At 65.2% G+C, this 27,939-nt stretch overlaps 1 protein-coding gene across 2 annotated transcripts; it reads left to right on the forward strand.

Moving 5' to 3' along the window:
• Nucleotides 1-749: 749 nt before the first annotated feature.
• On the forward strand, nt 750-27,893 carry NKD2 (NKD inhibitor of WNT signaling pathway 2). Of its 2 annotated transcripts, XM_079916764.1 has the most exons (10): nt 773-968; nt 1,079-1,114; nt 1,448-1,545; nt 22,552-22,612; nt 23,809-23,936; nt 24,195-24,290; nt 25,001-25,148; nt 25,589-25,673; nt 26,162-26,289; nt 26,463-27,893. In XM_079916764.1, exons 1-10 carry the CDS (start codon nt 944-946, stop codon nt 27,026-27,028), a joined length of 1,371 nt encoding a protein of 456 aa, XP_079772890.1. In that variant the 5' UTR covers nt 773-943; the 3' UTR covers nt 27,029-27,893. The 2 variants fall into 2 exon arrangements, with proteins under 2 accessions (XP_079772889.1, XP_079772890.1); XM_079916763.1 differs by having other exon boundaries at nt 750-968; nt 23,809-24,290.
• Nucleotides 27,894-27,939: the final 46 nt, after the last annotated feature.

Raw genomic sequence — 27,939 nt, forward strand, 5'->3', positions numbered from 1 at the left:
GGTGAGGCAGGGCAGTCTCCGGAGGCAAGCGGGTAGGGGCCGATGCAGGGCAGGCGCTGCAGGGAAAGAGCAGGGAGAGCGCCCAGGGGCTGGGCGATGCGGAGGGGGCCGAGCGCAGGAGACCCCCTGCCCACTGCCCAGGAGTCCAGCCAAGGCCAAGGGGATGGGGGGCAGGGCGAAAGCAGCCCTGGAGCCCCACCCCAGCCCTTCCCTGTCCTTGATGAACCCGAGGCAGAAAGAGGCCAGCGGGTCCCCACCAGCCGGGCCAGGACCTGCAGTTGGCTTTTCCCAGAGACCCCCTCCTCTACCTCCTGTTCCCGCCAAAGGACCCTCCCCAGGGGCCTCCTGTCCACTCGGATCCCCCCACCGTCTCTCCAAGACCCAGGCTACCACCAGACAGGGAAGCCGGTTGCCTCTGAAGTCCCGGGTGGTGCCCCAGGGTCCTCTCCTGCAAGTGGAAGGGCCTCTCGGGCGCCTCCAGAATGGGGGGTGCGGGGACACGGGGTGAGAGGTAGGGTGGGGTGGGGAGCTGTCCCCCAAAGGGCCCGCGCAGAACCGCGGGGACTACTGCACCCTCGACACCCTAAGAGGCCGCCTGCCCCGGGTCCTCGTCGCCGCCTGGCGCCAGCCGCCTACGCCCCTGGTTTGGCTCCGCCCCAGCGGGAGGAGGGCGGGAGTCCCGGGGGCCGGTGCGCTGCGGGCGGCGGCCGCGAGGGGCGCTGCGGGGGCCGCGGTTAAAGGCCGGGCACGGGGGCGCGCGCTCAGAGGGAGCCGCGCCGCCGCCGCCGCTGCCTCCGCCGCCCGCCCCCGCTCCCCGCGGCTGAGAGGAACCCGGTCGCCGGGTCCCTGCCGCCCCCGCGGACGCCGGCCCCCGCCCCGGACCCCAGCCCGGCACCTGGGCTCGGCGCCGGGAGCGCGCGCGGGCGGGCGGGCCGGGGGCGACATGGGGAAATTCCAGTCCAAGCACGGTGAGATGCGGGGCGGCGGGCAGGCGGACGGGCAGGCGGGCGGGCGGGCGGGCGCGCGCCAGCCACTCACTGTCCCTTCCCTCTCCCCGCGCCCTCCGGCCGCGCCGCAGCCGCTGCAGCCTTCAAGCGGAGAGAGAGCCCCGAAGGTGAGCGCGCGGGGCGGCGGCCAGGGCGCGCGACTGCCACCGGGGCTGGGACCCGAGCACAGAGCGCGACGCGCTTTCTGCCGTCGAGGCCGGGTGGGGTGGGGTGGGCGGGGGCGGAGAACCTTGCCTTGGGGCCTCCGGGAGCGCACAGGTTTCCCCGCCCCAGACCGCGACCCCGGTCCCCCGCCGGAGCCCCGCGCCCCAGGCCGCGCGGCGAGGGGTGGGCGCGCCTGGCGGCGGGGCATCGTCCAGGCGCAGCTCCCGCGGGCTTACCGGGCGTCTCCTTCCCTCCTCGGCGCCCCGTTTCCCGCGCGTCCGCCCACGGGGCCGCAGGGGACAGCTTCGTGGTGTCTGCGTACCTGGGTGGCCGCAGAGGCACGGAGGAGGCGGAGCGGCGGGGCTGCGTGGAGCACGGCACAAGGGACAAGCAGGTAGGCGTGGTGGGCCCGGCGGCCCCGCCGGGGCCAGGGGACCTGAGTAGCAAAGTTGTGCCCTCTGACCCGGACCCAGGACCCCAGGACAGAGAAGGCGAGGGCCCCGATGGCCCAGCGAGAGTGACTCGGGCTGGGCCAGACGGCCCCTCCCTCTGGGGGAGGGGATGTGGCGCGAGGCCTCGCTCTCTCAGGCTGGAGGAGTGGGGGCAGGGCTGGGGAATGACCTGCTGTAGGATCAGTATACCGCACAGCAGTGGCGGCCACAGCGTTAAAGGCCACCGTGCTGCCCATCTGCCGTGTGGGTGACCGCAGGCCTAAGGGGATGCTCACGGGAAAGCCCAGGGACACCCGGGCTGCAGGTGCTGTCAGGGGTCGCAGGGGTCCCACTCAGGACCCAGCGCCCCTGAGAGTGGATTTGGAAGGGTGTTCCGTCCAGGCCTGGGGCACCAGAGGGGCCTTGGGCAAACCAGACTGCGCACGTTCGCCCGGGAGGAGAGAGGCCGGTGGATGGTCTCGGGCGTTAGTGTGGACTGGAGTTGGGTCGGTGGCCGTGCCAGACGACGGAGACCCCCTCCTCCACCACTGCTTGTTCCCCTCAGAGTCCCCCGCAGACAGAGTACAGCAGCGCATGGACGTGTCAGCTCTCCTTTTGGAAAGACACTTTTCTGGCCGGTTGATAGATGAAAAGTTCTGAGTGTATTTGTAAACACTTGCGTGGCCTCGTCCCGAGAAGGGGCCCAGATACGCCCTGAGATCAAACACACAGTAGAGTTATGATTCCTGTGTCTGGGAGTGAAATTTGAATCCCACGCCTGTGAAGGTAGGAACTCCAGTTTACAGTGTTTGCTGGGCACTCATGGGAAGGTTGCGTGGACATGTGCTCCTGCGCACCACGGGGCCGCCCCAGCTGCTCTCTGGCCCTCCTTTGGTCTGATTTAGTTTGCCTGGGCAGGTGGGTGCTGATAACGGGACGGTGTTTCCTTCCCACTTGGTCCTCCTGTGTGTAGGGGGCGGCAGGCAGTCCAGAGCGGTGAAGGGCATGTCCACCACCTAACCCTGTCTTGCCAGCCACCCGGCGGGGCCGTCGTCAGCTCAGCACAGCAGGTCCCACACGCAGGCGGTGTTCGTCCCGGGCTGCGGGCTACGGAGATGGAAAACAAAACGCTTCCGCTCTGGCCGCGGGTTAGAGTGCCAGGTTATGACGGTTTCTTAGGCCAATGGATTCCATGCCCTCGGGACGTTCTTGAAAGAACAGTGTGGGGTTTGGCTTGGGTTGTTCCCTTGTTGTTTTGTTCGCAGCTGTGGTCTGAATGTTTGTGTCCCCCCCAAAATTCATGTGTTGAAACCTACCCCGCTGTGTGATACATTCAGAGGCTGGCCTTTGGGGAGGCGATTAGGCCCCGAGGGCAGAGTCCTCACGACGGGATCCGTGCCCGTATGCGAGCCCCAGAGCACCGCGCGGCGTTACAGGCAGAAGGCCAAGCCTGCCGGCCCCTCGGTCTTGGACGTCCAGCCTCCGAGACTGTGAGCGATGAACTTCTGTTGTTTATGAGCCACTGCTCTGTGGTGTGTCGTCGCCGCAGCCTGAACGTACTGTGACAGCCTCATTCATGACGCCACGATGTAGGAAGAAAAGAATCTCAGGATAAGGGATGGGCCTTTAAATGTAATACATTTGATCTTTTCTTGCCTTTTCCCATCTTTCCTCATCTGGCCATGGGGCTGTGAGCCACGCTGGGAGTTTAGACCCCCCCGGCCCAGGTGCTCAGGTATCTCGCTGCCGCACCGCCGACCCCCCTCACCGGGCACCTCCACTCCTGCCTCTGCCCGGAAGTTGCTCTGTCGGGGGACATTGGGGTGTCAGGTCCTACGTTCCTCCTGTTTCCTGTCCTTCCCCTTGTGTGGTGTCCAGAGCCCCGTCACCGTCCCTGCCCTCCCAGGCGATGTCCCAAGGAAGGCCAGCCTGACTGTGCAGTGCCCCCAGAACACCTGACTGGGGTCAGCGAGGGGACATGTCCTCCTGTGCTTCCACGCAGGTCAATCCTGGTGCGCCGTGTTGCCGCAAGAACTGTCCCAAATGACCTCGTGGAAATTAAGTGCATGTCCCCCACCTCACTCTCACCTGCCCTCACTCACCGTCCACCCCCCGCCCCAAAAATAAACGAAATTAGTGAGCCGTGCTGGCCCCTGGTGCCCGCGTAGTGCACGTCTAATAAGGTCTCTGGTAACTATTAGTGTTTTCGGGCAGGTAGATGCCCGCTTCACGGTCTAGAGTGGTCCTCCTCCTTGATTCTGAGAGACGCTGCCTCACTTCATTGCCGCGGGCCCCCAGGGGCCTGGGGTTGTGACGCGGGACATTGGCAAGAGCGGCACAGAGGGTGCAGCAGTGGGTGACTGAGGCTGCATGTGCGTTACAGTCCGGAGGAGAGGCGGCGGTCACAGCGTCAGCGCTTGACTGCGCTGTTCCAGAGGTGGGGCTGGCGGAGGTCAGGGCGAGGCCCTGTGGGGTCCAGCTGCCCCTCCCGGGCACGTGCTCACTCGCCATCTGCCCGTCTGATTTCTCCATGCTCCCTGCGGGGCGGGAAGAGTCCAGAAGACAAGAATCACCACCAACAACTGAAACTTTGCTGTGACTGAAACCCAGATTTCTATTGAGTAAGCGCAAGAAAGGGGATTCCAGCGGCTCCAGAGGCGTGGGGGCGCCCCGAGGCTTCTGGCTGCCCCCGTCCCAGTCACCGTGGAGCCACGGTGTGCGGCGTAAACCACACGTTACGGGCTGTATCCTGTCCTGTGGACGCCAGGGCTCCTCCTCAGCCGTCGGGCCGCAGCCGCGTGGAAGGAGCGGCCTGGGTGGACAGGTGGTGGCGCTGCAGCCACCGTGCAGCTCCGCAGGCCGACCCCTGGCCTTCCATGACCCGTGCTCTGGGACGCGTGATCTGTGGAGTCCTGGCCTGTGTGCGGCGTCTGGGCACCACTCCAGGAGCAGCCGGGGGGCTTGGCTTTCTCTCAGGGGCCCTGTTTCTGCCCTTGGATGTGGCCTGGCCGTGTGCGAGGCCAGCCCAGGTGCGCACGCAAGCCTGGGGGCTCCTCTGGGTTTGGGGGGGCACCAGCCACAGGCCTGAGGGCCCAGACCTCACAGATCGGCAGGGAATCCCCCCAAGGTCGGGTGGTGTCAGTGTCCCTCCCCCCGCCCAAGCTTCCGGAACTGCAGATGGCCTCCCTGGACGCCGCTTGGCCTACGGATGGGCCAGGTGGTCCTGACTGAGGCACCTCTGGGGGGCCGCTGGGCTGGGGACCCTGGAGCCACAAGGCCGCTTTGTGGGAAATGCCTGGAGCGGGCGGGGAGGACGGGGCGGCCTGAGGACCCCGGGAGGCAGCCAGCTGCTCAGTGTGTCCAGGGGTGACTGGCCTACGTGTGCCTCTTCCTCACCTGGAAACCTGGGTGGGTGCTGTCTGCAGGCGGGCCTCCCGGCGGGGAAGGGGACCCACCGTGCCCCACTGGCTGTCCCCGGGGTCGGGGGTGCAGGAGGTTGGGGTCGTTTGTGGGCCTGCAGCCAATGGCATCTGACGGCCAGTGGGCGTCGAGGGCACGCGGACGGGCCAGACGCCACGCACGGGGCACCCGCCCCAGCCAGGCACCCAGGGAGGGCGCGAGGGCAGAGCGTGTGCCTGCCTGGCACGTGCTCTGGCATCCTCGTGTGGTTGGCAAGGGCTCTGGGATGTGGACCCGGCGAGGCTGCGGCCGGCGCCCCGACCTCAGGGCCCGGGTGGTGGATGGTGTTCGTCGTGGCAGGGCCGGCGGGCAGAGGCTGTGCCCCAGGGCAGGACAGTGGTGGACGCAGACCCTGCCCTCGGGGTGCTGGTCTCTTGAGAAGGCCCCAGGTTTGGTGGGAGACGTGGCATTTGCCTGCCTGCCCTGGGGACACATTGGCACGTGACACTGACCCACCACTCTCGCGTGTGCCCTTGGGGGCAGCCCCCGAGAAGCCCCGTGTGCAGACCAGGGACGGTGGTCGGACGGAGGACGGGGAAGTTCATGGAGCGCCCCAGCTCGGGGACACCGTTTTGAGAGGAGGAGCCTGCAGGACGGTGGGGGGTCTCGAGCAGCCCAGTTGGCTGCTGGGTGAGCAGAAACACCAACTTTGCAGGAGTGAAAGCAGAGACCCGCCGTCACCCTGCTCTCCTCAGGGCGTGACAGGCCGCCGTGGGAGAACATGGTGCCCCATCCAAGCGGCCCCTGTCCCTCATCTCACCTTCGCTCTCCTTCGTGGAGAAGTAGTTAAAGGAACGACTTAGAGGGCTTTTGTCGAAGTCTTGCCTGTTATCTTCTTTGAAAATCCATGCCAGTCTGCAGTCTTCAGAAATCAGCCCTCAGCTCTGGTAGCTGCCCGGCGAAACTACCAGCTTTTAAGCGGGGGTGAGCGCAGACCCAGATGCAGTGGGAAACGCAGAGCGTCTGCGCGGCCGGCTCGGAGCTCTGCTGAGGAGCGAGCCAGGCCCTCACAGCCTCGACGCTGTGGGGTTCGCGGTGAGGTTAGGGCCGTGAGCGCCAGCGAGTAGATTCTGTCCTGGGCGCCGTGGCCCCGCCGTGTGTGCCGAAGCAGACTGATCTCTCATCTGAGCCACAAAGTGACCAACGAGATCTGTAGTTCAGCTTCACGTCCCTTGTTGGCGGCACCTGGTTCTCCAGCCGCCGTCACCTGGGCGGCCAGCGCTTGACCAGAGCTTGTTCGCGGGGCAGCACGGCCGTGGCTCAGCCGGTCCGCAGACCCTCCCTGGGTGGGGAGGAGGCGGACGGTGCTGCCCTGCCCCTCTGACCTGCCTCCCCAGGGGTCAGGAGTTAGGTCATGAGTCCCCATTCCCCAGGCCGGGCCGCACAGCAGGAGGTGAGTGGCGGGCGAGACAGCGAAGCTTCACCTGCCGCTCCCCGTCTCCCCGTCTCTTCCCCACCGCTCCCCGTCGCTCCCCATCGATCCCCATCGATCCCCTGTCGCTCCCCGTCTCTCCCCGTCGCTCCCCATGTCTCCCCGTCGCTCCCCGTCTCTCCCCGTCTCTCCCCGTCGCTCCCCGTCTCTCCCCGTCTCTCCCCGTCTCTCCCCGTGTCTCCCTGTTGCTCCCCGTCTCTCCCCATCGCTCCCCGTCTCTCCGCATCTCTCCCCGTCTCTCCCCATCGCTCCCCATGTCTCCCCGTCGCTCCTCGTCTCTCCCCGTCGTTCCCCGTTGCTCCCCGTCTCTCCCCGTCGTTCCCCGTCACTCCCCATCTCTCCCCGTCGCTCCCCATGTCTCCCTGTCGCTCCCCGTCGTTCCCCGTCTCTCCCCGTCGTTCCCCGTCGCTCCCCGTGTCTCCCCATGTCTCCCTGTCGCTCCCCGTCGTTCCCCATCTCTCCCCGTCGTTCCCCGTCGCTCCCCGTCTCTCCCCGTGTCTCCCCGTGTCTCCCTGTTGCTCCCCGTCTCTCCCCGTCTCTCCCCATCGCTCCCCGTCTCTCCCCGTCTCTCCCGGTCGCTCCCCGTCGCTTGCACTACTGCCTGAGCCATCCCCCACCCCCGTCCGTGGAAAAATTGTCTTCCACCCCACCAGCCCCTGATGCCAAACAGGTTGGGGACCGCTGGGTTAGGCCGTGTCTTCCTCTGGAGGTGAGACATCGAGGCCACCCATGTCCCCTGTTCTCACTCCCACCGTATGGCCAGGGGGCAGCCAGCCAGGCAGCCCCAGCAAGGTTGTCACAGAAACACTGCCCGCAGGTGACGACTGGGAGCCCCGTGACGTGGCCCTTTTGAAATGTGGGCGGCTCCCCCCACCCCCAAGCCTTCCTCTGTCCCGTTGTCCACGGGAGGCAGCCTGCGCAGTGGCCTCATTGCCACCCAGACCCTGCTCTGGGCCTGGAGCTGCCCGCCTGTCACTTGCCCTCACGTCTCTGGGCCACAGCCTGTGCTCCGTGGCGCGGAGGCCGCATGCCCCTGCTTGGGTCCTACGAGGAGACGTGAAGCGAGGGACGTGTGGAGAGCAGGACGGGAGCGGGCGCTGGTGCCGCGGGGCAGGGGCTGTGGTGGATGGCAGCCCACCCGTGGTCAGTAAGCGTGACGGGCCCGAGCTTCCTGCCTCTCACCCCAGGGCCCTGTGAGCTGCGCCCTCAGGTCAGCAGCCCCCCGAGAGACTGGGTGCTCCAGGCGGGCCCGGCGGGCGTGGGGTCGTGCTGGCCCCTTCCTCTCCTTCTCCCTGAAGAGGGGAGGCCTGTGGCTGCCGTCCCCAGTCCCCGGTCCCCGGAGTGGAGGTTCGGTCCCGGCCAGGCACGGCCCGTCTCCTGAGTCTGTCCTGCGCTGGGTTCGAGGGAAGCCGCCTGCTGGGTTGCTGCATGTCGCTGCCCTGGGCCTCGGGCCTCCTGGGCGTGAAGTGGAGCCTCTCCCAGGTTTACCCTGCATCAGACAGTCGCTGGCTTTGGAAGAAAACGCCTGTGTCGAATGGAAGCCCTTGAGAAGGATGCCGCGGCCGGAAGCAGGCCTGGCGTGCGGGTCACCGCAGCGCCGCCGGGTTGGTGACCAGCCCCCAGGAGTGCGCGGCGGGCCTGCCCTCCCCACGGGGCCCGGACGCCTGCGGCCCTTCCTACCCAGCAAGGTGCCCTCTGGACGGCTACGCGTGTGGAGCGAGGGGCTGACAGCATCGCAGCAGGAACCCTGGCTGCTGGGAGGGGAGGAGGGTGCCCGGCCCTCGCGGGGAGAGGTGGCGATGGGCCGAGTATGGGTTTCCTGGGGCAGCCGTAGCAAAGCCCCATGGACAGACGGACAGGCGGACGGACGGGGTGGCGGCCTGCTTGTCTCCATCCCGGAGGTGGAGGGTCCAGGTGTCCACCTGCCACTTCCCACCAGGGCCTCGCTCCCCTGCCAGGAGGCGCCGCCCCCCCCGTGTCCTCCCAGGGTCACCCCCCTGAGACGTGACGGTCTCTTCGTCAGGACACAGGCTGTGGGATCCGGGTCCGCCCCGGTGACCTCATCTTACCAGAGGGCCTCCGCGGCGACCCCACCTCCGCACACGGTCACCTTCTCGGGAATCGGGGTGCGGTGCGGCCCTAATGGGCCTGAGGCTTTCCTCGGCTCAGGGCCGGCTCTATGCCCTGCATGTCCACCCTCCACGTGCACCCCGTGCAGGCCCCGCCGCTGCTCTGACAGCCGACACTCAGCCAGCTTTCTGGGCTCTGCCGTCCCGACCAGGCCGGCGGCTTGAGTCCCTGTGCCGGTGCATCTCTGGGGCGGGGTCTCCTGGGGACAGAGGCCCGAGGGGGGCCTGGGCCTCGCACAGGGGAGGCTCCCGTGGCCGTGCTGACCAAACGGTCATCCGCCCTCGTGCGGCAGCTGCCTTTGCACCCCCGCTGGGAGCTGCACGGGCGTTGCTGCCCCGGGTCCCCCTGGAAGGGCTTCGGGGAAGTGGGGCCTGGGGGAGGGGACCGCGTGCCTGCCTTTCTGGTTCCTGCCTCCAGAGCTGAGGTCTGTAATCCTCCGGTTGTCGTGCTTGGAAGAGGGTGGATATTTCTACGCTGGTTCCACGGCCTCCCTTTAACAGCTCTCATAAAAGAGCCTCCTCTGTTCTGTGGAGAAGAAACCCTTGAAACGCGCCTCCCTCCCTGAGCACTGATTCCTTTCCCTGCAACCAGGAGGCAAAGAATCTCTAGGAGGGCCGGGCCCTGGGGTGTCTCACAACCCCGGGTCTAAGCCTTGCCCGTGGGGGTCTGTCTGCAGCTCCCGGTTTCACCCCCTCCGCTCTCTTCTCCCCCCACCCCTTCCCTTCTCCCCCTCCCCCGCCTTCTTTGGGCTGTAGGAGGTTGGCGACCCTATCCAGAGGCCAGTGGACCCTGACATCCTGGGGCACGTTGCATCCTGGCCTGAGGGCCATCTGCCCCTCAGATCTTTCTCCCCTAGGAGGACGGAGCCGTCCCTGCCTGGGGGGTTGCAGATGCCCACGTGTACACCCTAAACCCACGAGGTGCCGGCCCACTGCCCTGGGGTCCCTGGATCCTCAGGGGAGGGTTGAGCAGACCCCAGACCTCACCGGGAGGCGTTGGGAATTCTTCCTGAGGGAGGCTGGACCCGTGATCTTCCCTGTGGTCAGCAGGCACTGGGGCATCTGACCGTGGACCTTTCCAGAGTTCTAGGTCTTTGATGGCTGAAAGCACACGTTGGGAATGCCTTAAAGTTAAATGTTTTAAAGTAGTTATGTAGAAGAGAAGCCTTGGGCTCCCTTCGTGGGTCTCCTGGGGTGGCCGTGACAAAGTACCACCAACTGGTCGGCCTAAAATGACAGACGTTTACTCTCTCACCGTTCTGGAGGTCAGAACTCGGACATTGAGCTGTCCCAGGGCTGCGCTCCGTCTGCAGGCCCTGCGGGGGGCCCTCCCTGCCTCTTCCAGCTTCTGGGGGCTCCAGGCCCGTGAAAATGTAGTCTAACGCCGCGGATTTCTACGTGGGTGCGAAAGGGATTCCGACACTTTCTTTCCGCGAGCTGGTCGGGAAGAGGCCCTGCACCTCGCGGCCCGCAGGCCCGTCCGGGGCACCTGGTTTCTGTGTTCAGGGCTCGCGGCCTGCGCCCTTTCCTCCTCGGTACGCGCCCCTCGGTGGCCCCTCTGGCCCTTTGGCAGCAACAGGTCAAACGTCTGCGTTGGCCTCTCCCCGGCCTGGGAGCACCTGTCCGGCTGCCGCTGGGACGTCCACTCCCCACAGCCTGGGCAGAGCTCCTGATGCACCCCTGGACCTGCATCCACAGCCTGGCCTGCTTGGGACAGCCCCGTGGTCCCCGGGCCCTCAGTCTCTGGCATCCCCATCGCTCAGCAGATCTGCCAGCCCCCCGGTCGGCCTGGAGTCGAGAACTGCCCATGTGGGCCGCCTGCTGGGCCTCTGCGCCGGCCAACTGACCACACGCGGCCAGGTAGGCACGTCCCTCCGCCCAGAGCCGCCTGCTGCCCCTTGGAGCCTGTGCCGACCGACTCCCGCCTGCCCCCCCGGCCACCCTCGTGTCCGGTCTGCCGGGTTTCACGTGTTGCTCCGGCCCCTGGGACTTTTGCTCAGTCCTTGGCCTGGGCCCTGCCGTGGACATCTGGCCTGTCCGGGGGGCCTCAGGCTGCCTGCTAGGACTGTCCGCCTTGCCTGTTTCAGACCCCTGCCCTCTACCTGCCCGACTGAGTCATCTTCCCAGCACTGGCCAGCCGGAGCTGGGTCACTGAGGTCCCAAGGGTCCCGGGCCGGGGAAGCCCCGCTGCGGGGCCAGAGTCCAGCTGGCGACCTCTGTGACCTCGGCCGATCACCGCGTCTCCACCTGGGGGTGGGGGTGGGATTTGGGTGCTCCCAACCGGCGCTGGATGTGGGCTGTATCCACGCGCCCACAGCGGTCGCTGCCGGCCACGCTGGTGCCTGGAGTGTGGCGAGTGCCAGGGGAGCTGGATTTCTAACGTGGTTTCATTCATAAATTCAAATGTAAGTAGGCACACGTGGCTGTGGCTGCCACGTGGACAGCACAGCTCCAGAACGCTCCATTTGATGTCTGCTAAGCCCCGGGGCCCCTCCCCCTGCAGCTGCAGTCTGGAGAGTGCAGAGCCCCAGTGAGCTTGGCGGGTCTCACGTATCTCAAGGACACTGTCAACGGCCAGTGTCCGCAGGCATAGGCAAATCCCTGCTCATTTTTCAGCATGCTGGAGGTTTGGGTTTTCACATTGGCCGGAATCCTTTTAGATGCAAGAAAGCAAGGCAGATCGTTAGCACCAGGGGTTCAGTGGTTTTTGTTCGGTGAGCATGCAATGCACCTAAATGTACAAACGTGCAAATGGGGGCGAGGACCGTCGGAGACGCACACCTTGGCTCGGCAAGGAGGACAAGCTGAAGTTCAGCAACATTGACCCCCCTCCGTCCCTCGCTGGGGCCGTGAGCAGGGAGAAGGCCGTCCTCGGTGGTCTCAGATCCAGGTGATACGCCGCGGTCTGCTTCTAGCCCACAGGACCCTCTCCCCAGAGGGGTGTCAGCAGAGCAGCAGAAGCGGTGAGGAGTCTGTCTCACACCACAAATCAAATTGGCGGGGCCGCTGCCGAGGGGCCATGGGAGAGAACACGGGCGGGCACGGCCGTGCAGCGATCGTCCATGTCACGGCTCTTCCCACACCCGCACGTAAACGCACCCGCGAAGTCAGAGGTGCTGGAGTTTGTGGGTGAGGAAGGAGGACGGTGAAAGGAGATCTTGGAAGAGAAAGTCTGGGGTCCAGACTCCACTGGCATCAGCGTCCACGGCTGTCGAGTACACGGAACCCTCCCGGGCTGCCCGGGCAGCAGGCGGAGGACGGCAGGCTCAGGGCTCCTTCACGGGACGGCACACCCGCATCTGAAGCTGGTGTTCGTCTGGGTTTTCCTGAGTCACGTGGGGATCCCAGGTGGCTGTAAAGGGCGCGCAGAGGGTGCTAGGGTGTCCGTATGGTGGGGCAGCTCCTCCAGGGGTACTGAGTGCCCTGGGATGGAGGACCCCATGCCCACCCATGAGCCCGGACACCCGCTTCTCCTCTGAGGCTTCTTGAGGAAAACCTGGAGAAGGGCTGTGAGGCAAGAGCGGGTCTCCTGCGCTCAGGGTTCTTCCCATGCTCCCCAGAGTCTCCCAAACCACGCGGCTGCCCTGGGCCCGGCGTTGCTTCTGCGGCGAGATCATCGTTTAACAAAGACGCTTTTCAAAGGAAGAAATGCAGGTGGCCAACAGGCACACGAAAAGGTGCTCAGTAGCGCTAATCATCACGGAAATGCAGATCAAAACCACAAGATGTCACCTCCCACCTGTCAGGTGGCCACCATCGAAAAGAGAAGAGATAGCAAGTGTTGACGAGGGAGTGGAGAAAAGGGAACCCCCATGCACTGCTGGTGGGAATGAAGATTGGCGCAGCCCCTGTGGAGAACAGTCTGGAGTTTCCTCAAGAAGTTAAAAACAGAACTACCACGTGATCCAGCAATCCCACTCCTGGGTGTGTATTCCAAAGAAAGCAGAAACACTAACTCAGAAAGATAACACGTGCAGCCCCACGTTCACTGCAGCACTGTTCACGATAGCCGAGACACGGAAGCCACCTGAACGTCCGTGGATGGATGGATGGATGGATAAAGAAGATGTGGTGTGTATATACAGTGGAATGTTATTCAGCAACAAAGAAGAAAATCTTGCCCAAAACATGGACGGACCTTGAGAGCATTATGCGAAGTGAAGTAAGTCAGGCAGAGAAAGACGAACGCCATGTGATCTCTCTCGTATGAGGACCAGAAATATGCAGAGACGAGAGCTCTGATTGCCGGGGCTGGGGGTGAGGGTGGGAGGAATGGTTGAAGGAGGGCTTAGGCAAGGCGAGTGCAGCTCTCTTCAAAACACTTTCTGTCTTTCACGGGTGGGGTCTCAACTCCGTTGCTTGAAGGGTGGGTTTTGGTTCCTGTGTGTAGAATTGGGGAGGGGGCGCTGGGCTCTGTCGGCCTTGACACACGGGGGCCGGAAGCAGCCTCAGAGCCACGAGGAGGTGTTTCCGCCTGACACCACACAGGTACTGCCAAAGAGAGGAAAACCCTGATCGCTCTCAGAGCTCGGCCCTCGGGCTCCGGAGCCGTGACCAAGGACAAACCGTTAGCGTCTCCAGCCTGTTTATCTCTGCTGCGGGCCCTGGCATCACTCGTGGACACGTGAGGCCTTCTAAACTAAAAACGCAAGTGCGTGGGGTTCTTTTCTACTTTGGAGTTGATCTTCCTTTGAAATAGAAAACATGAGGCTTAAATATGAATGAAAGAATGAAAAGCCCAGTGGTTTTTCCAGAGGAAGAAGCCAGATAGAGGAAGATGAATCTGGGTCTGCAGCCCAAACCCAGTGGCGTTAAACGCCGTCTGAACGGGAGCGCTGGAGGGCACGGTGGTTCAGGCACGTGGGGGACGAGGGTCTTGTTGGTATTCTGCGTGTTGTGACCGCTGCGGCCAGGAAGCTTGGAGGGCAGCAGCAGGCCCTGGAAGGATGATCGCCCGCGATCTTCCGTGTTCTGTGAAGTTTCTCGTCGTTAGCTCTGAAGATGGAAACAGGAGCGGCACGACCGGGAGAGAAGCCGGTCTGCAGGTTTGTTGCGAAATGGTTTCGTGTTAAACAGAAAACAGAATTGCGGGCTGCTGAGAACTGAGTCACTGAAGACGTTTTTGGCGTGTTTTATGCGCACTTCTCAATTATCTGGGGTAGAGATTGTGGGGGGCATGCGTGGGCCTGCATATGTATACGTGCATGTGTGTGTGTACACGCGCATGTGTGTCTCCGTGCATATGTGTATGTGTACATGCACGTGTACACACGTGTATGCATATGCAGGGTGTGTGTGTGTGTGTGTGTGTGTCTTCTCACTGACCCTCCGCTTCTCGTTTTCCTTGCGCATGTCTTAGGGTGGAGTTATTTCCCCAGCAGGTGGCCTGTGTGCCCCCACCGCCCAGCTGTAACTTATTCACAGCCGTGGGCTGTGGACCAGCTCCTGGGCTGAGTCCCCCGGGGGGCGTGTTTTCAGGCTTTCCTGCCGCACGCGTGCCAGCCGTTCTCCGGTGGGGTAAGGTGACCTCACCCAGGAAGCAGGTTACGGCTGTGCGGGCACGTGAGGTCTGTAGGCATTTATTTTAGGATACCCTTTGATCCTCAAATGACTGAGTTTCTAGACCTCCAGTTCCAAATGTGGTTATTACCAGCCCGGTTAAACGGCGCTAAAGCAGGGGCACCGATGGGCAAATCTAGAAATGCCCCTTGGCTCCTGAAGTGCGGTTGTAACTTGGAAAGCAAGACGCCGAAGGCCTCTGTGGTTGTGGGCAAGTCCCGCACCGCCCCTCCCCCGAGGCCTCGCTGTCCTTAACTTTCGCTTTGAAATCAAGAGGTCACAGCCACAGCCGCCGTGGCCCCTCGAGTGGAGACCCTCTGTGGCGTCGTTGCACCTGAGTAGGAATTACTAAGCCCCAGAGCTGCGTCGTCACACCTGAAACTGTTCCGCCGCTGAAGCCGAGACTCCCACCGCCTGGCGTTTCCAGACAGACGCGCTGGCCCGGCGCCTTCCAGCCAGTTCTGCCCAGGCTGCCTCGGTCTCCCTTGCGGGTGTTTCTGAGATGTGTGCCCACCAGGCCTTCAGGCAGCGGGGTGGGCAGACCCCCTCTGCCCTCCGTTCTCTCCCGCCTGAGGCCACTGTCCCCCCTCCTCCCGCTGTCCCACCCTGCCTCCTTCCCCGTCCACTCTGCTGTACCCCTGACCTTTGACTCTGGGGCGTCTCCCCCGCCCAGCGCCCCAGCCCTTGGGGTTTCTGCCTTTGCCTTCTCGCGCATGGCCCAGTTCTGTCCAGTGCATGGTGAGCCCAGGCCTCCCCACCTCTCACCCCACACCAATCCCGCCACATCCGGCGTCCTGACAGCCCCGAGCTGGAGCCCGGCTTCCTCTCCGGCCCCCCCACTTGGCCCAGGTCGCCCTTGCCTAGATGTCACATCACCCCCGCCCCTTGCCCAGCCCCAGGCTCCTCCCAAACTGCCCCGAAGTAGCCTTGGTCGCCTTGGTCACTGACGTAGCACAAGCCTGCTGGGCATGTCCCCTGAGGACCTGCCTCCTCGCTGAGCCCCCGAGCCCCTGGCTGCCTGGGATGCCTGCTCCGGCCCCGCATCTCCACCCTCTGCCACGACCGGGTCCCCACCCCGGTCCCCAGCGGGCCGCCCAGCACCCGGGGCTGTCGTTTGCAGGATTAACCATGGGCGGGGCTGCCGTCCAGGGCGGGTGCGGCTGTCCTCGTGGCTTCTGGCGAGCCAGCTCCCTGGCAGTGCTGACCGCAGAGCCGGAATCAGTGTGGCTCCGACGGCCCCTTCCAGCCGTCCCCAGGGCCCTCCCCACATGCCGCTTCAGAGCTACCTGCTTCAGCTGCCCAGGGCGGGGAGGTAAGGCCAGGCTCTGTCTCTGATGATCAGAAACCCTGCTGGACTGATCGACATTCCACGAGGGCCGACAGCCCACGCGGGGGGCCGGTGTGAGCCGGGGCCGGGGTGGAGAGCCCGTGGGGCAGCCAGGCGGTGTGGCTGGAGAGGTGCCCTGCGTCGCTGGGAGGGGCTCGCTGGGGTGGTGGTGCGGCAGGAGCGATCCATCTGGTTTCCGAACGGGTGGGAGCGCGTGGTGAACAGCACCTTTGGGATGGTACCTGTGACCCTGGGCGTGGGCCCCGCAGGCCCCGGGCCCCAGGCGTCCTCCTGGCATTGAGGCCACCCTCTCCTGAGGGAGCTGGGGAGCACCAAGGATGTCCTACCAGGAGCCATTCGCTCTGGAGGGCGCCCCCAGCTGGCCTGCTAGGTCCCCCTCCTCCCCGCGGCCCTCCCGCTGCTCCTCCGGGGGAGCCCCTCCCCTCTCCCTCCCCCCTCCTTTCCCCTCCCCCATCTCTCTTCCTCTCTCTGACTTCCGGTGTTGTTCTCCTCCCCCTGCTTGAACTCCCATCCACACTGGGCCCCCCTCCTACCGCCCCCCCCCCGCAGACATCTCACCTTGGGACTCCGGAATTCACCCAGTCCAGGCTCTCAGAAGCAGCCTTGAACTTACATCCCATGGGACTGTATTTCCAGACCCCAAGATGCTCTATGGGCTTTAGCTCCTGAGCTGCAGGGGGGCTGCAAACTTCCCTGAGTGGATCACCCCGTATTTTTACTGTTCCAAGATCAGCGGTGGGACCAGAGCCGTCCCTGGGGGTGGGTGCATGCAGCCTGGCTCTCGCAGGGGGACCGTCTGGATTCTTGAGACAGCAACGTGTCCTTGGACCCTCCGCAGAAAGGAAATTGGACTCAACACACAGAGCTAGTTTTCCGTCCTCTGGGGAAAACTGGTTCTCAGAAACGCAGGCCTGGGGCCCCCTCGGAGTCCAAAGAATCCACTGTGGGAGCAGACGCGGCTCTCAGTCCGCCCTCGCGGTTTGCGTTGTGACCCTGGCTTTGGAGCGGGGCTGCGGTCTCCCCACCCCTGAGGCCGGAGGAGGGGCCTGGTCGCAGCTGGGTTTCTGGCCAGTGTGCTTCCCTGTCTCCCCTGCTTCAGGAGAAGGCCCTGTGGTGAGCGTGTGCGTGGGCAGTCACTCTGCACCCCGGCCTCGCGTCACTGGGAGGACAGCCGAGGCCGCGCGGCCGGCGGCCGGTTCAGGATTCTCAGCCGCCTTTCGGCTTCCGGGCGGTGCTGGACTCATTCTCATCCCAGGGCCCACGACTGTTACCTCATATGGAAAACGGGTCTCTGCAGATGTCATTAAACTCAGGATCTAGAGACGAGAGATGGTGCTGGTGGCCCAAACTGCCACCAGGTGTATCTCTGTAAGAGGAAGGAGGGGGGCGGGGGTGCTGACCCAGAATGGAAGATGCGCCCTGGAGAGGCCGCGTGGCCACAGGGCGGAGGTTGGCGGGATGCGGCCACGAGCCCAGAGACGCTGCGGCCCCCGGGAGCTGGGAGAGGCAGGAGGGACCCTCCCTGGGGCCTCCGGGGGAGCCCCTGCCACACCGTGGTTTCTGTTTCTCTGTTTTAAGCCACCCAGCTGGTGGCCGTTTGTTACGGCCGCCCCAGGACACGGACACACTGTCCTCCGGGCCCTGTGACCCTTGACAGCTCCTGCTTATTGAAGCCCAAATCCCCCAGACCCCCGCGCTAAGCCCTGGCGAAGAATCTGGGTTGAATCAACCTGGCTTTTTGAAGGAAACACAGTGCAGGGTCATCTGTTTGGAAAAGAGGAGACGCCTGCCCTTGCTGGAGCAAAACAAGGCCTGAACTAACCCCATGGGCTGCTGCCTGGAAGGGCCTTGAGTTTTCCCGGCAGCATCGGCGGGGGGTGGTGGCGGAAGGCCGGGATGTGAGCCCCCGCCCGCCCTGAGGCTTGTCACAGGCCCGCGGCCACGCCAGGACCCTGGGTGGACCCGGGTTCAGAAGCCAAGCAGCCCGGTGGACGCCGGGCGCCCCTCACGGCCGACTGCAGGGAAGCAGGTTCCCATGCAGGTGGGCGGCCACAGGAACGGGCGGCCGGGCCAGAGTGGCCGGGGAGCTGGGCTGCAGGATCGACCAGGAGGTCCCCCTGGGGTCTCGAGTTTGCAGCGGATTGTAAGGTCCTTCCAGGATGCCCAGCATGTTTGTCGAGCAGTTTCTAACCAGACCCTTTAACAGGCCGATGAGGAAGCAGGTTTGTAAAGGCCATCTTTTCACATGCTCCGCCCCGTTCACGGCTCCATGGGAAGAGCAGAAACTCCGGCCGCACCGATTCCCTCGGGGATCTTCCCGGGAGTCGGGGGGCGGGGAGCCTCTGCTCCGTCAAGAGTGTGGGGTTTCCAAGGAAAACGGGCGGCCCCGAAAACCCGGGAACATGTTTCCTAAGGCCGCAGAGCCGCTGAATTTTGAAGGAATATGTGAACGTTGACGTTTGGAAAGCGGACGGTGTTCAGGAGGTGATCGTTTGCATCACCGAAGGCTTCTCCTTTTCAATCAGCCAGACATCCCCACATCCACGTGGCCTTAAACAGGAGCCCATCTCCTGCCGCGCAGCCAGGCTCGCGTGAGGGGTGGACGGCCCAGCGTCGACAGCTCTGGCGGCTGGAGGGGGCACCCTGGCCGTGGGAACGTGCGGCCAGACCTCTTGGCTTTCTCACGGGAGGCCAGGGTCTGAGCTTTCAGGTGGTATGTCCCAACACCTGTGTGCCTGTAGGCCTCACCTGGGCAGATGGGCCGTCCCGGGCCTTTCGGCAGGACCTGGCCAGGCCAAGGGCCACTTGCTGGGAAGGACCAGGAATTCAGTTTTGTGCCGTGGCTCATGGAGCAGATGTTCTCGGGAGTCTGAGCTCAGGACAGAGGCACGGCAGGGTACGTGGCCTCTGGGCCCCCCCGAGAGCCCCTGCGGGTGAGGGGGGCACGGATGGGACCATGGGGACCCTGCAGCGAAGGCCGCGGCCACCCGATGTTGACGTCCAAAGAAGGACAGGGAGAATAAAGCTTCAGGATGCGTGGGCCCTGGTGCCGTCCCGGGGGCCAGCAGAGCGCCTGGCGGATGCCGGAGGCTGAACGCAGATGCTGCAGGGGCGAGGGCGGAGCTGCCCCTGCCTGGTGCCCCGGGGGTTGGCAGGGGCTCAGGCCCCGCATGGATCGTAGAGCATGGCGATCTCGTAGGCCCTGCTGACTGATGTGGGAGTCCCGGGGCCGCATGGGGATGGAGCCCGTCACCAGGAGAGTCAGGAGGTGGTTGGTGCCCAGGACCATCCGGTCAGGCGGGGAAGCAGGAAGCGGGAAGGTGGGGGCCGGACCGGAGAGCGAGGTGAGGGTGGAGGATTCTGTATGCAGGAGGCCGGGGCTCCTCTGGGGGCGCAAAGGGGAGCGAGGGGGGAGGTTGACGCTGGGGAGGGTCTGCAGCGGGGGCTCAGAGCAAGGGGGTGCACGCCAGCACGGGAGGGGCATCCCAGGAGGGGTGGGGCTGGACCGCCCTGGGGCAGGCGCTGCGGCGGAAGCGGGGCCCTTGAGCGGGGCCATCAGAAATGGGGCGTCTGTGTGCACCCCGGTCGTGCTTGAGGGCCCCGGTTTTCGGGCCACTTAGGAGGTCGCCCTGCGGGGCGTGGCCGCGCATCTGGTCAGCAGCCCTGCGGGAGGTTTTTTATGTTGCGGTTAAAGCCCTTGGCCCTTGTGTTGAGCCAAAGCGGTGCAGATTAAGGGGCATTTTGGTGCAACCAGGACGGATGTGAAGGCACCAGCCGCGGGAGAAGCTCGGTTGCGTTCCCTGCAGCGCTGTCTGTTCCCTGAGTGCCGTGCATTGCAGCGGTTGCTGTCGACTCAGATCTTAAACGCTGCGTGTTCTAGCCTCGGGGTGTACGTGGATGAACACGCGCAGCCGTATCAGGGAAGGAGGTCACGACGGGCTGTCGTATCCGTCCTGGCCCGTCGTGTCCTGACTGTGTCTGTGATTGTAGGCGAGCAGCTCAGGGTCCAGCCAAGGGTCTGTGCAGACCGTTTCTGTCTTGACCCTCCCCCAGCCCGAAGCATTTACCGTCTTGTCTGTAACCAACACAATACGCCAAAAGCAAGTCTCAAATTATTTTAGAACAAAAAATGGGATGAAGTTTTGAACTTGCAACTTTTTTAAGCTCACACGTAGAGGACTTGGGTGGGTCTTGTTTTTCCTCTGACCTCTCAGCCGGGCCAGGCGAGCGATGTGGAAACCCTGGCTTCCTGCCTGTCGCTCCAGCTGCTGGTGGCCGAGGCCTCCGGGCCAGCCGCCCCACCAGCCGTGCGCCCGGCGCTTTCCCAGAAGCGCGTCTCGGGGCCTCAGCCGCTCCACCCCGAGACTGGCTCTTCTAGCAAGGAGTGCTGTGCTCTGTTGCCAGCTGACCCGCAAGCCTCCGGCGCCTGGTCCGGAGGCCACCGCTGCTCCCCACAAATGCCTGGGACCTCAGCTTCATGACTTATTTTGATTTTACAGAAAACAATTTAACCAGAAATCAGGTTTTCAGGAAAAGTGACTGGAAGTTATCTTAACGTCCACCCGGGAGAGAGCTCAGCCCTGTCTTTGGGCGGGAGAGGACCTTGTGAGCCCGGGCGCTGCGTGTGCAGGGCGTTCACAGGACCCCAAGGACGCTTGGAGCTATAGGCGAAGCGGGTGCTTTCGATGCCAGCAGGCTGGGTGGCCGAGGGAGTGGCGTCTTAATAATCGGGTGACTTCTTCTTAAAACAAGTTCACTGCCCACCTGGCGTGCTGAGAGAACTATGGAAGTAGCCTTATTCTGAAGGGTGTGACGTGGAGGGGGTTAGGGCAGGGGATTAGGAGAGAGGAAGACGCCAGGGGCACCTGTAGGGGCTCTGGAGACAGGCGGCAGGGGTCCCCCTCCTTCCTGGGCCCAGCGACACCGTCTCCACCCCGCATCCTCCTCGAGGCTCCGTCTGGGCAGCGATGGTCCCTGCACCGTCTGGGTGCTCCTGTGGTGCCCACGGCCGTCAGAGCCCCAGGCCAGGTTCCCTGATGTCACGTGCGTAGGGGCCCCCAGCACAGCCGGGATCTCACCCAGAGGAGCCCGCGCTCTGTCCCTCGGTCCCGCCCTGCTGCACCCGCGTTCCTTGGGAGACCCCAAGGCCTGGGGGGGGTTCCCTTCCCCACGCAGAGCGGGGCATCTGGGCCGGTCCTCACTGAACCCAGGGCAGCATGTGCGCAGAACAGGAGGTGTGCGTCTGTCTCCTCGTTCCCGTGGACCCAAGTGTCTTAGGGTGTGTTTGGCATCAAGGTCTTCTTCAAAGTAATCAGTCTGAAGATCTGGGTAACAGCATTCCAGGTGTTTTTCGTGGGGTTTGTTTTGATTTGTTTGTTCTCACAAAGAACAAGCTAGAGACGCAGAGCTGTGTTTGAGGCTGGCCTGCGTCCCCTCTCCTCCTGCCGACGGACACGGCCATCCCGAGGGCACTGGTGGGCCTGGCACGAGGGGCTGGGTCTGGCATCAGGTGGCATCAGGCCCCTAGATGAGGAACCTGGGAGCAGGGACCAGTGTCACAGCCGCGTGGGCCGAGCCGGCACAGGGCCTTCTGCTGTTCCGGTGGTGGCCGGGGCGCCTCGGGCTGGCAGAGGCTCTGGCACTCACCGGCCAGGGCAAGGATGCCGCCAGGCCGCCCCCGCGGGGCGCAGGCGTTGTGGCCCCCTCTCCCTGCCGCCCAGTTGGTCCCGCACGTGGCCCCTCCCGGCCGGGCCTGGTCAGCACCCTCCGAGGCACCGGCATGGGGACACTGCTTCCACCCCCAGTCCACCTGCGTGAAAAGGCGACAGAGGGACAGTCTGACCCAACACCACCACCACGTGGAGATGACGTCAGGCCTGTTTGTGGACAGGTCGGGGCTGGTCCCCGGCCACTGCCCGCAGCCTGAGGGGCAGCGGTCGGAACCCTCCACCATCCCCTGCGGGGCCCCGAGCTTGTGGGGTGTCAGGCGACCTGGCGGGGCAACCCCACTGGGTCTCCTGCCGAGTTGACTCAGCCTGGGCCTGAGCCCTTGGGAGAGATGAGGGGCCCCAAGTGGCCTGGAGGTGCTGCGTCAGGAGGTGTGATAGCGCCTTGGGGCCCAAGAGGGCCGCGTAGCCAAGCAGCTGGGGGACCGTGTCCTCACACACATCTGAGCGTTGCATCCTTGGCCGGGCTCGCAACAGCTCTGTGGCTTCGGAGTCAGAACGGAAACGGGGGGGACAGAGACGTCCGTCTGCCCAAGAGTCACCTGGGGAAACACCCGGGTCCTGGGGGCGACGCCACGCGACCCACCACTGGGACACTGGATGGAGCCGGGCAGCTTCCCTGGCCGTGTCGCCCCTTCTTCCCGTCTCTGTGCTCTGACTTTTGTGGGCTGTCTCCACGGGCCACGTGAACTTCTGTTCTGTGGTTTCCTGGCTGAAACACCCTTTGGATACGTTGGAAGTCTTGTCCCGTTTTTCCGTAACGGGTCTTGGGATCGGCCCTGGAAGCCGGGGGCTTCTGTCTGTGCCCTCGGCCCGGCCGCCCTGGAGGAGATGCCGTCCCCCTGCAGCCCCGGCCCCTGGGTTCGCGGGGGTTTCGGGGGCAGGTCACTCGGGTCCTTGCCCGGCTGTGACGGGAGGTGCTGCGTGCGGGCCAGGGAGCAGAGGGCAGGCGGCTTCTGTCCGCAGCCCAGGCTTCTGGTCTGTGCCCACCTCTCACAGCAAAGGCCAGGCCGCAGCTTCGTTCTCACTGCGGCTGCGCCCTTGGGCAAAGGCCGTGCCCCTCGTGCGGGGCTCCTGTTGAAGCCCCGGCGCGCTCACGGGCGCCACGTCTCGTCCTGGAGACACTTCTCGTGGAACCAGACAACATCCAGGGATGTGCGTGTGTCTTACTTTCAAAAACCTGAGGCTTAGTGAGTGTGGAGAGGTTGGTATTTCTAGACCAAGAACTCTTGGCGCCCCAGGAGGTGGGGTCCGGTTCCGGCACCCGGAGCGCATGTGGGGGTGCACACCGTCTGCCCTGTCCTCTCTCCCTGCAGGGGCTGCCTGGCGGGGACCCCAAGGAAGGACCTTTCCGGGACGACCCGTGTCCCCTAGAGGGTAAGTCCTGCTCTCCAGACCTCACTGACGCCACACCGTACCCCAGGCACCTGCCCCCAGGACACCCTGGCAATGGGGACCACCCACACCCCACGCTCCCCGACGTATCCCAGCACACCCAGGCCAGCCCTGGCTGGTCGCGGGTCCCCACCGGTGGCCGTTTGCAGGTGCAAGCCAGGTTCCCCGGTCTTAAAAGCAAGTTGTTCTGAGATGTGCTTAGAAACACATCTCACGTGGGCTCCTCCGTGGAGCAGATGACGTGGACTTCGGTCTGGGGGTTGGAGAAGCAAAAGGCGAATCTCAGGGCCTGCGCCCGTCCGCGTCCCTGGAGTCCCGCGAGCCCGTGGGCGGAAGGACAGGTTCCGCACGGGTGTTTCGGTGAATCCACGGGTCACCTGTGGGTGTGATGTGCCGCATTAGCGTAAGGCGTCCAAAGTGGTCTGCGTGCGAAGCATGACCGCCCTAGTCACCGCCACACATGTGCATCTGCCGTGGAGTGGGTCCCCATGGCGTGTGACAGTGACCACCAGGCTTGTCCGAGGGTCAGGTGCCGGGTGAGTGTTCTCAGCATTACGTGGGCGGGGAGGCTGACCGCAGGGCTGCCTTCGGAGGGGCTCCGCGAGCCCTGCCCAGGAGCTCAGGCCCTGGGTGTCTCCTGGCAGCTGCGTGTCTCGCAGACACGCCCGGCTCCCGTCCTGGGGAGTAAGTGAGCCTGGAGACCAGGGAACTGCTTGTCCGTCGGGCCCGGAGATTGGGGAGGGGGCTGCCCGGCGCACAGGCAGCCTCCCAGGGGCTGGTGTTGCGGGCTGTTGGGAAACCGGACCGTGTCGCTGGGGAGGGGAAGCCAGACGGTGAGTGCAGCAACCCTCCCGGGGGCCCCTCGGGCCGGGCTGCCTGCCTGTGGGCCTGCGGGGCCGCCCTCTCCCTGCCCCAGGCTTCGAAGCCACTGCAGCCAGGGAGGCAGGAGCGCGCGTCCGGCCGCGGCTCACCCCGGGGAGGGCCGCCCTGGCCTCCGCTCAGGTCCCTTGATGCCGCGTGTTGCAGAAGCCCAGGCCCTCAGCTCAGACCCGTCTGGAGAGGTCACAGGCCCAGCAAGGATGCGGTGGCCCCGGGGCCACACCCCCTCCCCAGCCCTGCGTCAGCCCCCGGGCCAGGCCAGGGGAGACGGGCCCGTCCCACCCCTCTCGTCCCTGCAGTGGCCCTGCCGCCGGAGAAGGCCGAGGGCCGAGAGGGCCCAGGACAGCTCTTCGGCACAGACGATGGAGAAAGAGCAGTGAACCGCGAGGGCCCCCGCGGGCCGGGCAAGCGGCGCCTGAACGTGGACGTAGGTCTTTGCCCGGCTGCCCCTCCTGCAGGCGGCCAGCGCCGGGGGAGGGGCGCGTACCGCGCTAACATGGGGTCCCTGCGCCCTGCAGCTCCCACGCCGCAGGCTCTGCTGCCCGGCCCCAGTGCCAGCACCACGGAAGCGACCCAGGAGTCGACTGTGCAGACCCCTCAGCTCCCCAGCCCCCCGCGGTGGGGGTCAGGGCCCCGGCGCGAGGGCGAGGCTGGCCCTGGCTGCCTGTCCCCGTCTCCCCTGCAGGCGCTCCAGTGTGACGTCTCGGTGGAGGAGGACGACGGCCAGGAGTGGACGTTCACACTCTACGGCTTCGACAACAGTGGCAAGGCCACCAGAGAGGTGACACTCTGCGTCTGCACCCCACGGTCCCTGGAAGGGCGCTGGCCGCAGACAGACAACGATGCCCGGGTCTCCACGATGGGGACAGGCTGAGCCCCTCCAGGGCGGCGGGAGAGGCTGGCACCCTTCATAGACGGGCTTGCGCGGGGCGGGAGGGGAGCCACCGCAGGACCCAGGTCACCGACAGAGCCGGCTGGAGTCCGTGTCCCCTCCTGCGCCCGGCTGCTGTCTGTACGGTTCCTGGCAGAGCCCTGCACGCCTGTCTCTGCCCCGGCCAGCAGCCCCTCCCCTCCGCGGGGTGGTGAGGGCCCCAGGGGTGCCCCCGGCGCTCTGCTCTGCTGGCTTGTGTGTCCAGGAGGGGCAAAGTGCCTCTTGAAAGGAAGCAGGCACGTAGGATGACTGAAATAAGTGGGTATGAGTTAAAAGCAGAATCTGATAGCTTATCTGACTGCTAAGGCTTTGAACATAGATCGGTTTGAAATTTAAAAGGTCGGAAAGGTGTGATGCCAGCAGGGCTGCTGGCTCAGGTTGCGTGGTGCATTCGCAGGATGAGGAAAGGCGTCTCAGATGAGCTGCCTCCTTTAGCTGGGCTCTGCTGGGATGCCGAGTGAATCAATCAGGCAGGCAGCCTGGAGGTGGCAGCAGGCAGTGTGGGTGGGGCGGTCCTCCCCCCGTCTGCCTGTGTCCGTGACGTCCGTGCCCGCCCTCAGGACATGTCCAGCCTGATGCACACGATCTACGAGGTCGTCGATGCCTCGGTCAACCACTCCTCGGGCAGGAGCAAGACCCTCCGGGTGAAGCTGACCGTCAGCCCTGAGCCCTCCAGCAAGAGGAAGGACGGTCCCCCCGCCAGCCAGGGTGAGGGCCTGGCTCCTGAGCTGCAGCAGCTCCCTGCCCAGATGCCCTGAAGACCCTGCTTACACGTCAGCCCGCCCCTCCTCGCAGGCAGGCTTCCTGCCCCCCGCTGCCCCCACACTGCATCTCCCCAGAGCTCCCACCCACCCTGCCGGGGGGTGTTAACTGTGTCTACTGTTCAGTGCCCCCATCACAGAAAAAATCTCTATGGCCTCCTGAACATGGAAGGCGGGGCCTGGCACCTGGCGAGGGCTCGAAGCTGTTTGTTCAGTGAAAGAATGAGTGCGTGGGTGCCTGAGTGAGTGAGCGAACGAGTGAGTGAATGAATGAATGAGTGAGTGAACCAGTGGGTGATTGAATGAGTGAACGAGTGAGTGAGTGAGCGAATGAATGAGTGAGTGAACGAGTGGGTGAGAGAACGAGTGCCCACCTGCCTCTTTCAGACCGGGAGCCCACGCGATGCAGGATGGAGGGGGAGCTCCCCGAGGACCCCAGGGTGGCCGACAAGAGGCTGTCCACGCACATCAGGTGAGGGGCTGGCGTCCAGCTCTGCCCTCCTGAGATGCGAGCAGCCCAGCCACACTCCTGCGCCCCACAGGCCTCAGGGGCTGTCCCCTTGGGGTGGCCCGCCAGGGCGGGCACCTGGGCACAAAGGCCGGATGCGGCCAGGGAGCCCCGGTCCCTCCCTGCCATCGGGTGGGCGGCCGGCACTGAGGCTGGAGCTGGGCGCTTCCAGTGTCGTCTGAGAGGCCATGGGGCTTGAAGGGCAGCAGGCGTTTGGCCTCCAGACCCTCAGCCCAGCTGCTCCTGTGCCCTACGGCTCCACTCACTGGGGCAGCAGCCACGGAGCCCTAGCTGGCATCCTAGGTGACACAGAGACAGCAGAGGACACTGGGTGGGGCCGTGGTCCTGGGGTCCCCTTGGGGCCCTGCTTGTCGCAGCGCCCACCCTTTCTGGGTGGGCATGCTGCTCAGAGCATGAGAGAGCAAACCCTCGCCCCCCCCACGCTCCACCAGGAGGCCCACCGCCGACCCCCACCCCTGCCCCGAGCGGGGGCCCTACTGTGTGGACGAGAGCACGGAGCGGAGGAACCACTACCTGGACCTGGCGGGAATCGAGAACTACGCCTCTAAGTTCGGACCAGGTGGGTCCTGGAGACTGGGCCCCTGGCGCCAGGCCTGAGGGTTCCAGGCCCCTGCGGCGACCCCAGCTGGGGCCCCGAGTCCCAGAGTGGGCCGTTCAGGTGTGCGGGCAGGACCGGGTCCGGGTGGGACGTCCCAGGCCCTGCGAGGGGTCTCACGGGGGCCGTGTCTGCAGGGTCCCCCCCGGCGCAGGCCAGGCAGGAGCCCCCAGCCCGGGCCGCGCACCCGCAGGGCCGGTCCCGCTCCCAGGAGTCGGACGCGCACGCCGCGCACCATCGCCGCTGCCTGGGACCGGCCGAGCCCGCTCTGCTGGCCGCGGAGCCTGTGCCGCGGGCCCTGGACCTGCCGCCCCGGCCGAAGGGGCCGGAGAGGCCGTTCCTGAGGTCCCCGCAGGGCTCGGGGCGGCCGCCCGGCGCCCCCAGTGGGGGCAGGCCCGGGAGAGCGTTCAGCTTTCATCCGCCGGCCCCCCAACCCCAGGCCCCGCCCCAGGACGGTCACCATGTCCCGCAGTCCCTGCCCCCGCCCTACGGCCACAGGCGCTGCCGGCAGAGGGGCCGGGAGGGCCACTCGCCGCTCAAGGCCGCACCAGGCCAGCCCGCGGCGCTGGAGCACGAGGCAGCGCGGGAGCTGCCGCCCGTGCTGCTGGGCGAGGCCTGCGCGGTGCCGGCGGTCCAGCGCCACGAGCACCACCACCACCACGAGCACCACCACCACCACCACCACCACCACCACCCGGCCTAGCGGCCCCGCCGGTGCCGGGGACCCACGCGGAGGAGCCGCCTCCCTCCTCGGCGAGGAGCGTCTCCCGCCAGCGGCGTCCCCGTCCCGAAGCTTTCTGCGTCATCCATAAACACATTTGTACACTCGGACGCCTGCCCCTGCTCCTGTCGCGATGCCAAAGCAAGGCCCACGGGGTCGAAGGGACCCTGCTCGGACGGCCTGGGCGTGTTTTCCTCTCGGAGCCCCGCTGGGGGCGCTTCTCCTGCGCGGCAGGGGGCGCGAGGCTTGTCTCTGGCCCCGGGGGGCCGGGGGCTTGTGGTTCCCGTGGCTCATCCACCCTGAACCGGGGAGGGGCGGCTCGGGGCAGTCGCTGCTCGGGGCCGCGTGTGCGAGGCCGGCACGGATCACGGGGAGAAGGGTGGCCCCGCGGGGGGCCAGGGAAGCGGCTGGAGTCCAGAAAGGCGGAGGTGAAAGCCAAGAGGAGGGGCGGCCAGGCAGGGCCACAGGCGGTGCCGCTAACATCCTACGAGGACACAGACGTGGCCGGCGGGGCCAGGGAAGCGTGGGCGCCCCCGAGAACCGCACACGCGTGGACAGCTGGACAGGAGGCGGGCACAGCCTCAGCTTTGGAAAAGCACGAGTCCCTTTGGGAGGCTGGGAAGAGGGCCGCAGGCGAGCAGGACGCCTGGGTGTCCTGGAACCTCGGCCCGCGGATGCCCCCGAGGCAGGACGTGCCGCTGCTCGTCTGAGGTGAGCAGCTTGTGAACTGGTGCAGCTGGTTTTGTATTTGGCTCCTTGGCGCTGTTTTTAAGGATACAGCAAAGTGGTGGTTGGTCTGTGATCGAGTTATTCCCCCGTCATAATAAAAATACGTGCATTTTGTAACATGTCACACCTTGTTTTAAAGTGAGTTTCCAGTCGAATCGGTCTGA

Source organism: Stenella coeruleoalba (genome assembly GCF_951394435.1).
Source record: "Stenella coeruleoalba genome assembly, chromosome: 3".
NCBI classification, from domain to species: Eukaryota; Metazoa; Chordata; class Mammalia; order Artiodactyla; family Delphinidae; genus Stenella; species Stenella coeruleoalba.

Coding starts and splice junctions, on each gene's coding strand:
- NKD2 (XM_079916763.1), top strand. CDS start 944: ATGGGGAAATTCCAGTCCAAGCACG. Junction 22,613..23,808: donor CGACCCGTGTCCCCTAGAGG/GTAAGTCCTGCT, acceptor TCGTCCCTGCAG/TGGCCCTGCCGCCGGAGAAG. Junction 25,674..26,161: donor AGGCTGTCCACGCACATCAG/GTGAGGGGCTGG, acceptor ACGCTCCACCAG/GAGGCCCACCGCCGACCCCC.